The sequence below is a fragment of the Lipotes vexillifer genome, unplaced genomic scaffold (assembly GCF_000442215.2).
Source record: "Lipotes vexillifer unplaced genomic scaffold, Lipotes_vexillifer_v1.1 scaffold524, whole genome shotgun sequence".
Classification (NCBI taxonomy): Eukaryota; Metazoa; Chordata; class Mammalia; order Artiodactyla; family Lipotidae; genus Lipotes; species Lipotes vexillifer.
Genome location: NW_006774722.1, coordinates 1,274,920 through 1,285,524, shown reverse-complemented (window position 1 = coordinate 1,285,524; position 10,605 = coordinate 1,274,920). Strand labels below are relative to the sequence as shown.

General features: G+C 46.6%; 1 protein-coding gene across 1 annotated transcript in view; it reads right to left on the bottom strand.

Moving 5' to 3' along the window:
• The window catches only part of VAPB (VAMP associated protein B and C), a 47,134-nt gene extending 36,886 nt beyond the window's left edge, over window positions 1-10,248 (bottom strand). The window contains exon 1 of the mRNA XM_007449457.1: window positions 9,875-10,248. Coding sequence (XP_007449519.1) covers window positions 9,875-9,932 — 58 coding nt within the window. The 5' untranslated portion in view covers window positions 9,933-10,248. The remainder of the gene's footprint in view (window positions 1-9,874) is intronic.
• Between the last annotated feature and the right edge of the window lie 357 nt (window positions 10,249-10,605).

The following is a 10,605-nucleotide window of genomic DNA, read 5'->3' as shown; positions in this document are numbered from 1 at the left end:
AGAGTGTCAAGTAGCACAATGGCAACAGGTGTCAAATGCTACAGAGGGTACACAGGAGATAAAGAATAAAAATACAACAACAGATGCAGTAATGAAGCAATAAAGAAGGGAGCAGCTGGGGAGAGCAAACAAGACCGAGAAAGCAGTTATTCTTTTTTAAAGGTAGACAGGACAACACTCACACATTTACTGAAGAGGACTAATTGCCAAAGCACTGTGCTCCAAGTTAGGCATGTAGAGAAAAAAAAAAGAAACAATCTTACTAGGAAGGGCAAAGGCAACAAAGGCATTCATTTAAAAATCTTTTGAAAGAATAAAATAAAGAGACCCAAATAAACTGACCAAGTTTTCTCTGGACTTCACCAGATGACCTCATGTTTCTTCCCCCTCCACCACTCTCTGAACTAGAGGTCAACTAGGCACCCACAGTAAACTGTGGTCCTCCAGTCCCCAAATTACATGAGAAGTTTTGAATGAGGAGTGTATCTGCAGATTCTCCAAGGAGTGATTCATGGCTTTTCTTCATCCAATTAGTAAAGCAGTGTCTGACTTCGAAAAGGTCAAAAAGCACGGATTTAGATTTTCAGAGCAGTCCGTAAGGACACAGTTATATGCCAACAAATCAATTCAACCAACAGAATGAGAATCCAAATAAGCCTCCACAAGGACAAACCTTTGGTTTCTCAGCAAATCCCTCTTTTTATTCTTGTGTATGCTTCTATTTCAAATGGTCAAACCAAACACTGAAAAGATGACCAAGTCCAACTTCTTTGGGGTTACTAGCAGAAGAAAACAATTAAGAAAAGAATATATTCTATCAGTTACCACTGGGGAAAACAAAAGAACAAAACCTATAGGAGCTTTTGCATTCTACAGCATGGAAGACAAAGCAATCCGTAAATAAAGCACAGGGAGAATATAACATAAACAAAACATGCAGGGCTTCCCTGGTGGCCCAGTGGTTGAGGGTCCGCCTGCCGATGCAGGGGACACGGGTTCGTGCCCCGGTCCGGGAGGATCCCACGTGCCGCGGAGCAGCTGGGCCCGTGAGCCATGGCCGCTGAGCCTGCGCGTCCGGAGCCTGTGCTCCGCAACGGGAGAGGCCACAACAGTGAGAGGCCCGCGAACCGCAAAAAAAAAAAAAAAAGAGAGAGAGAGAAAAACAAAACATGCAGTGGTACACAATTTGTACAGTTTGAGGTGATGCAGAAAACACTGGAACTGGTTAAGAATATCCAAGAATACTCAAGCAAGGTTACTAGGATACAGTGAGCTTTGCAACAGGAACAAGAGGGCTCATTAATTAAAGATCTGAGAGGCCACTAGTGCAAAGCAATGGTAGGTTCTAAGAGAAACACAAACCCCACCTTCCGCCCTCATGGGCTTTTCCATCTTTTCTTCTTCAGCGAAAATAAATTTTAATCACACGTTTTCAACACTAGAGCTGGAAGGAACACAAAGTGGCATTGAGTTCAAGCTTCCTCATCCAACAGAAGAGGAAATCAAAGCTGGGTGGGGAGGTGAGCTGAGTGTCTCTCTAAGTGACAGCAAGAGTAAGAACAGAAGCCTCCCTTTGTAATACAAAGCACACGGCTTGAAAGCCCGAGGTGCAAATTATGCATTCCACCAAGCGCTGGGCCCAGTTTCTCTCATTTTTAAAATGGAGATGATGATAATACTGGCTGTTTACCCAGATTTGAACTGCTTGTGATGTGGCTTGGAACACTTAGTTCCTTGGGTTCTCTAAAGGCTGGAGGGTGCTCCGAGAATGGAGAGAAAGAGAAAACTGACCTAGGTACCATTCCTTTCCTTCCCTTTTTTCTACTATACTGTAAATGCTGCTGAGTGATGTAATTAAAAGGCAAAATAGTAGTACCCAATCGACCTGCACTGTTTGTGATGACAGACACTGAGGTAATAAAGGCCTTGGAGTGGGGAGTGGGTGGCAGAAGGAAAGGTGTGGTGATAACATTAGCACATAATTTTCAGCATTAATACACGAATGACACAATCAGAAGTGATCAAGTCAGAACAAAAGTTCTTGGGGGAAAACAGAATTAGTACAAAGATGTTTTTAATCCGTCGCTTTAGCGTGAACAGCTCTGCACTTCGTGGAAGCGGTGACAAAGAAGCCGTTACTAGATTACAATGACAGTTAAGTACCTTTCCTTCCTTTTTATATCTCATTTCTCTTTCACTCCTTCTCAATTCCCACTGTCCTATTTCCAGTCCTCCTTTCACCTTCCTAACAACATAACAAATAAGAAAATCCTGGGCCTTCCTAGTGAGCCACACCCCCACTAACTTTTTAAGGGGAGCAATATAGCCAATGTAATGATAAACAACATGGGCTTTGCAGTCAGACAGATCTTGGTTCAAATCCCAGTTCTACCTCTAATTCAGGTTATGAACCTGAGGATGATAACCGTCTACTTCCTAGACCTGTTTTAAGAATAAATGAGCACTTACAGAAAAAGGCCTAGCGCAAGTCACAGATCTCAAATCCCACCTTTCCCGTAAGGTCCAACCCCCAAAGCAGAATTAACAGTTTCTTCTAAGCCCCCAGTGAGGGGCAGCCCGTAAGCGCCCCATTTCCACATTCTCCCCATCCTCCCACCACCTGGAGGCCGGAAACGCTAAGGGCCGGCCGGGACTCCTCTCCAGTCCCCACTCCGGTGCCTGGCCCACAGGAAGCTTTCAGGATGCGGTGACCAAACCAACCCTGAGTCACAGTTATGCTACACTCCGTCAGACAAGAGGGGGGTCATCTGTTCATGAAGTAAACCTCAAAGGATGAGCTGTGGAAAAGGAAGAAACCCCAAATACTCTCAATCAGACAATCAACTATTACGCACACAATCATCATACCCCTGCATGTCTCTAAACCCTCTCCAGTCTGATTCATATGCATGGATGTCATCATTTGGGGGAATGATGACTTCCCAAAGTATACCTCCTACAGAATAAAACAGCACTTTCTGATATTCACCTTGAGTTTTTCTCTTTCAACATTTGAGAAATCTCTAGTTATATGTTAATTCACACTTATTTGTTTCTCTGCCTTTGTAGCCCCACTTGTAAGGTTTAAGGTAGCACCTATGAAGGTCACTTAGTTCAGACCTTCATATCTTAATAAGCACCCTTTTGAACTCTAAATTCCCACTTTACAGATGTGCAAACCTGTGAAATCTCTACCTATAAGTTTCACCCTACCTTCCAAAGACTCCAGAGCAGATGTGCAAATCACTCGAAAGTTAAATGTGTTCTAAATATACAGAATCATTAAACACCAATGATACCAGTTACAAAAATTGAACATTCACAAGGTAAATCAAAGAATACTTCGGAGTCACCAGCATGAACTTTTTAAAAAGTACGCTGAGAAATCCCTCCTAAAAATTCCACAAATAATAATTCTTAATTAATTAACGTTCTTAAGAAATTATCCTGACAGCTCCTAACACTTCCTTAATGGTTAAAAGTTCTCTGCCTCCCTCCCTCCAAAATGAAACCCTTTATGAGTTCATTCTAGAGTCAATGTGAAAGAAATGGGCTTTGACGCCAGACAAACCTGCGTTGAATCCTTGCACCACTGTTTACCACAGTGGCCTCATCCAGGAGCAGGCTCCCTAACCACTGAGTAACTCACGTCATAGGACTGTGTTGTAGATTAAATAATAAGATGAAGAACATAAAGCATCTACCACAGTCCCTAGACTTTGTGGTCTACCTTCTGGAAATTAAGCATTTATCTTCTAGAAACGTTCATTCTTCCCTCACCTTTTCTTTCCTCTCATATTGCAAAATGAATGTCAGCTCCACTATGGCCACTGCTTTTAACTCCAGACCCACCCTACTGCGGGGTCTACTAAGTGGTGGACCTCCACCACTTAGCCCCTTACAAACAGGCCCTCTGCTCCCAGCTCCGTTGGTGCGGGGTTCTGTTCCTCTCCAATCTTTGAGCACCCTCCAGCCTTTAAAGACAGCCCAAGGAGCTTAGAGCCATAAAGGTTACAAGCCACATCACAAGCAATTCAAATCTAGGTAGACGGTCCAGGGGGCCATAACATTGTCTTCAAGTACAATCCAAAAGACAAAACAGTCTCAATCTTTCTCCCCCAAAATATTTATTTCCCTAACACCCCTCCCAAATAGGCTAAGGTTGTAAGACCCTACTGAAATGCCAACTGGATACTAACTCAAACACATCATGGGTACCTGTGAGAATGTGTGCACACCAGCAACACTTTAGGTGCCCACATGGGCGTGCACACACAAACACAGCCAAAAGCCTGATAGAAGACACTACTTGACACAGATGAAAAGAAATAGTAACCTGCTAGTCAAAAACTGATAATAACCCCTCTGAAAGGATGAAGGAAATCTCTAGGAAGGTATTTCTATACCTTTACAGTTTTGTGCCATTGATGTTAAATTATTAAATGAAAGCACTTCAAGATTTTTCCCTTGGGACTATGGCATTTTCTCAACGATTTTTTTTTTTTTTCCATGCAAGGGGGGGACATCCAAAAGCACATTAAGGCATTGTTTCTAGACATCAACAGCTTTTGTTAAAACAGCATATTTAACACTTTGAAAAACATATTCTAGAGATACTATTTTGCCACACTGGTATTTTTAAAAATAGTCTTAAAATGACTGTCAAGTTCAGTAATTTTGTTCCCATAATGAAGCTCTTTAAACAACTGTTGTTTTTGTAAAGCTAGCAGCCTAGGTCTGTCAGGTAAAAACTTCAAAGAATGTGCACATCCACGGAGCAAGGGCCAAAGCAATCCTGGATATGCTATGCTGATGACAGCCTAGAGAGGGGGGCCTAGAATGACAGGAAAGGAGGAAGCGAGCCCGGAAGCCATAATGCAACTTTGTTTTTAACACAATCCCCAGTGCAAAATAACTGCTCAGAAGGCTTTTATTTTATTAAAGACACTCAATGGCAACCTTGTCTTGACTAATGGAACTCAGCACTCTTTGTGTTGGTCTTTCTTGTCATCTTGCTGAAAGCTATGCTCATTTGTTCCAAACCATGGTCATCCTTCAGACGGCAAATTGTTCAAATACAAGTGGGAGATATATGAAGCAATCTTGGAGATAATTCCTTATGTAAAAATTCAAGTTTCAGGTTCTAAAAATCAAGCCTAAGGGTAGTGTTTGAGTACAACCAATGTAGTTTACTCCCTTGATTCCTCCCCTAATTTTCAGCAACTTAGTGGCAATGTTACAGGGTCAAAGTTCTCAGTATTTTGCCTTCAGCACTGGAAGGAAAGATGCTAATATATAATTTTAATAAATAAAAGACAGTGTTAATAATGTTTAAGAGTTCACCTCTTTAATAAGCATCAATTCAGACTCATTATTTTAATAAATCCACACCTGGAAGCAAAGCTACCAGGTTTATTATGAAGAAAACTGTGTTCATGTTACGACCACACACAAGGAACTATCACCATGTAAGCACACAGCCGAGAACTATCCATTTCTTCCTTAAGGAGTTAACTGTGAAGAAGAGAAGTAAATAAGTGGGTAAAGTAAGTTAACTTCTACTTCACAAATAACACAATCTATGAAGATCTAAGTTTGACTAAAGTTGGTAAGTTTAATGCCACTTGCTCCTTATAAGCAAGCTGGTTAATAATTAAATAAATACAGATGATCTATTCAGGATGGATTTAAACCACTACCATAGAGAATCTTAAGCACACTGCTGACATTCTGTTGTGCTGTAAAACACAGTCTGCTCTATGTGATCATGAAATGTTAAGGAAATCAGTGCTATGCTAAAACGAGAGAATTAATGCTGTAATTAGCATCTGAAAGATAATTACTGCATTGAACAGACTATATCTACGAGGTGTTATATTTTTTAGCTTCCTCAATACTAAACTACACGTTAACTTAAGAGGGTGAACTAATGATTCTAAGCACGCTTTCCTTATATAAAAGAGACTGTCCCTAACCTATCTAGCCAAGTTCCTATTTCCACCCCAAAGTGGTAATCAACCACACCAATCCAGTGGTGCTACCCCACCTGTGACCCACACCGACCAACAGCAGGACTACCTGAGACTTCTAGAAGGCCACTGGTTTAGTCACACAATACAGCGAAAGTAATGGGTCCACAGCAGGTTTAAATCTTAACTAATCAGCTCATGAGGACGGGTAACTGGCCATTCTCAGGTGACACTATCACGAGATGGGGGAGAATATGCTAGAACGTGAGAAGGATTAAGAGTGCTGTGCAATGACCAAGAAAACACAAGACATACTACTTACCATGGATGGAATCAATGGTAGGGGGAGGGGAGGAGAAAAAAAGAGATACAAAATGCCCTGAAAGCGACTCATTCAAAAAGCTCCCATTGAGCTGGGCAAGAAGTGGGACCTCAGAGTGAAAAAGAAAATGATGTGGCCTCGGAAGAGGTCAGAGCAACAGAAAGAGCATCAATGCAAAGCACACGTCTCACAAGTATTAGAGCCCTTAACTCGCTCAGACAGGCGTCCCCGATCCAAACGGGTCCTACTGTTTCACCAAGGCAAATGCCACAGTGTCGTGCTTCTTTCAGGAGGCCAGGAATCTTTCTCCTTTTGACACTCAACACAGTGCAGCATGGCACTTTCTGTAAGACTGAACGAGGGCTTCCCTGGCGGCGCAGTGGTTGAGAGTCCGCCTGCCGATGCAGATGCAGGGGACGCGGGTTCGTGCCCCGGTCCGGGAGAATCCCACATGCCGCGGAGCCGCTGGGCCCGTGAGCCATGGCCGCTGAGCCTGCGCGTCCGGAGCCTGTGCTCCGCAACGGGAGAGGCCGCAGCGGTGAGAGGCCCGCGTACCACAAAAAAAAAAAAAAAAAAGTAAGACTGAACGAGGTCTTGTAAGTCTGTGTCCTCTTTTCTTCTGCAACATCCTTAACTTCAAAAGACTCACACAAAATGCCCAAGAGGAAAAGAAATCCAACATATACAACCCCGTATCATTTTAGGCTGCACTTAAAAGATGACTAATTTTTTTCCTCTGGATGACAAGCATTTTAATTATTATCTTCTTAAGCAAAGTTAGCTTACGAGTTTGATTCATCTAAGTGAACCGTATGAAGTCAGAATCATCACCCCAAGTCATCTGGAAGACACCAGTTAAATGTGCCAGTTTGCATCCTGAAACGAATGCTGTCTATACAGCAAAACAGGGTACTGAGCCTCTATTCTGATTTCACAATCTTAGTCCTCAGTTTAAAACTAACCAACAAACAAATAATTAGGTGGTTTACATATGCCTGCAGGTACCTCTTCTGAAGCCACAAGCCAACAGCCTTCAACAATCTGACACCATAACTTTCCCGGATCACTTCCCTAGCAAAAATATCCAGCGACTCTGGCCATCATTACTTTGGTCAACCCTGGGCCAGAGACAGATCACTCTTCTTTGCCATACCTTTCAGGTAAAGAAGTTGCAATGATGAAACCAGTGGTGTAAATACAACCAATCTCTGCCTAATATTGCACATTTACAAAGCAGCTGAACAGCCATAATACCAACAAAACTTTCTACACGAGGCAAGGGAGATATGAGCGCCATTCCCATGGAGTAAAGAGTAATCCCAGGCTTTGGGGAGCAAAGTGGCCAGCCCAAGGTCAAATATCACTAAGTAAAACAACTGGGACAAAAACTTTACTTTTCTCCAATTAGTGCCTCTTTCTATGACATCATATTAGAGGACAGTGTATGTACTAGGGGTGGGGTTGAGGTTGCAGGGGATCAATCAAGGAAGAACTAGCCGAGGAGACACAACACAATATGACCTTGGACACTGGCTGTGCCTGTGCACGGAGGCCTTAGACGAACTGGCTCCTGCCTACTAGACAGCCTCATCTCCTCCTTTGTCTCGTGACCCCAACAAATGCTCTGTCACTGTCATTCCGAAATACTGCTGGCATCCCAAAGGAGCCCAATCATCTCAGTCTTCGTGCCTCTGTACGTGCAATTTCCTCCACCTGACAGGCTCCCCAATCATTTCTTCTTTTCACCTGCCTCCATTCGACCTTTAAACTCTGCTCAAATGACACCTCCTTCCGGAGCTGACCTCCTTAGTGCTCTCAAGATTACTCTGGATTACCTTGTATCACTGCACTGTTCTGGCTGATTCTGTCATCTGCTCTCTTCCCTAGACCTAAGTTCTGGGGTGGGGGGGGGGTTGAGGGACAGCAGGGGTCTACATGTGATGTGACTCATCTTTCCCTGGTACCTGACACATGGAGCAGGCACTGAAATGTCTGTGGACTAAATGAATGAACGTGCCAATTCCCAGGAGTAGCTAAGCCAGGCTTCCAGGGTAGAGAACTTCAGACAACTCAAGTGGAAACCATCACCCTCCACGTCCAATTGAGTTACCTGGATTCCTTTCTCAGGCGGGCGATGAGAACATCACATAAGCTATAGCACGGTTGTGGAATTATAATCCACGTTAGGTTTTTGGGGTGTTTGTTAGTTTTAACTGGAAAACCTTCAGTAGTTTATACATTTGGAGTCACTTCCAAATGTGACAATCTAGAGACTGTTAACCTGGGAGGCTAAGTGACAGCCACAGCACTGGAGTATTTCCCAGGGGTCGGATAGCATAACCGTTCAAGTGTGAACTCTGAAATCTGGGTTCAAATGTGCCATTTGCCAACTGAGTAACTTTGGGTCAGTTACCGGACACTACCTCCTGCCGGTACATTTAAAGTGGGGTGCCTTGTGGCCAGCAGGCATTCCAATGCCACAAACATGAATCAAGCAGCTACCCTAGGCCAAGTGCTGGCGACACAGCGGTGACCTGGCCGTCCAATGCAAGCATAGTCTCATCATGCCAGCCTGTCTTATTTCCTTCACAGAACTTACCACTACCCGAAACACTCTCATGTGCTGGCTCGTCGCCCCTCCCTACAAGGTAAACTTCATGAGAGCAGGGGGTCTTGTCTGTCTTGCCCATTCACATCTCTCAAGGGCCAAGCAATGTCTGCTACACAGTTACTCAGTCCCTTTGGAAAGAAGGAATGACCAAGTCAGATGAAATCCCCCGGCTCTGATATTTTGCTGGAGAAGGTAAGGGGAAAAGATTAAAAATAAAGGTACACATTTCAAGGGGCTCTGGCTCGCCACAAACACATGTGGCCCCCTGGGCTTCCTCGGGCTCCAGTCCCAGGCGCCTCCGGGGACAAAAAAGATCTCGCCACCCTGACAGCCCCGCACGGCTGCAGAGACATGAGCAACGGGCACGAAAAAGGCAGGAGAAGGAAAGCTGGGCCACGCATCCCGTGGGAACTTCTGCGGACGTGCCTTTCGTTCATTTGCTTAACAGGTACTTATTAGGCTCCTAAGGCGTGCGGGGCATAAAGCAGAGACGTGACCAAGTCCTGTCCTCATGGAGCTTCCCTCCTAACATACAGACATGGTACACAAGTGCGTAAAGTGGTCCTTTCAGGGAGCGCTAAGTGCCGAACTGCCACGAGCAGTTCGCGACAGGGGACGGCCGCAGGTGTCTACGGCGGGGTGGCCGGCCAGCGAGAGGCGACCTGTGACCCACGACCTGAGCCTCCTCGGCACAGGCGGCCGCCGGGGCCCACGCTCAGTGAAGAGGCCGCATTCGGGACAGGAACGGCCACAGCGGCAACGGGGCGACTGTCTTGAGGGCGAGGCGCGGGAGGCTGCGGAGGAGCAGGCCCTGGACTCCCGCGCCGGACGCCTGGCCCTAGGGGCCCGGGGAGCGCGGGCGCGCGGGCGGGAGGGCGCCGCGGCCGGGGGGCCGACGTCACCACCGCGCCGCCGGGCCCTCCGGAACGCGGCCCGGAGCGGGGGCGCGGGGCGGCGGGCCTCCGGGCTTACCTCGGAATTTGAGCTCGTGTTGCGGCTCGAGGCTCAGGACCTGCTCCACCTTCGCCATGTTCCTCGGCGGCGGAACACCTCGGGCGGGGAGACCCCTGAGAGGTCACCTGGGGCGGGAGGCGTGAATGCTGCGCCCCCTTTAAATTTGGAATGGGGGGGCCAGCCGGGGCGCGGCCGGGGGTCGCCTACGGGGTGCGCGCCGGGGGTCGGCCTACGCGGTGCAGGCGCAGGGGCGGAGGGCGAGGGCGAGGCCGCGGTGCCCAGCGAGCGCACGGCACGCACGCACGCACGCACGCAGAGACGCACGCACGCACGCAGCAGGCCGGCCGCCACGGCCCGGCGCGCGCTCGGGCGGTGGAGAGCTGAGCGCGCCGAGCCCCCCCCTATCGGGCAGTGCGCAGGCGCGGCGCTTGCCGCGGGGGCGGGGCTGCTGGACGGCAGGGGGTGGGGCGTTGCGCAGGTCCGGGGGAGGGGCGGGTGGGGGACGCCCAGAATTGAGGACTGTACCTCTGAAGATTATTTTTTCAGGGTCCGTGGGGGCCAGGCTTTGTGTTAAGTGCTTTACTCAATAATAATAATTAATAAGAATGAAATTCCACTTTCCCCTGCTAATGTGGTGCCAGGCACTTAGAGATTTTGAATAATAATGAAAGTACTATTTATTCTTATTACAAACATGATGTTTATGGGTGAATGATGTGTGCTAGGCACGATGACTTATGGTAAACAAT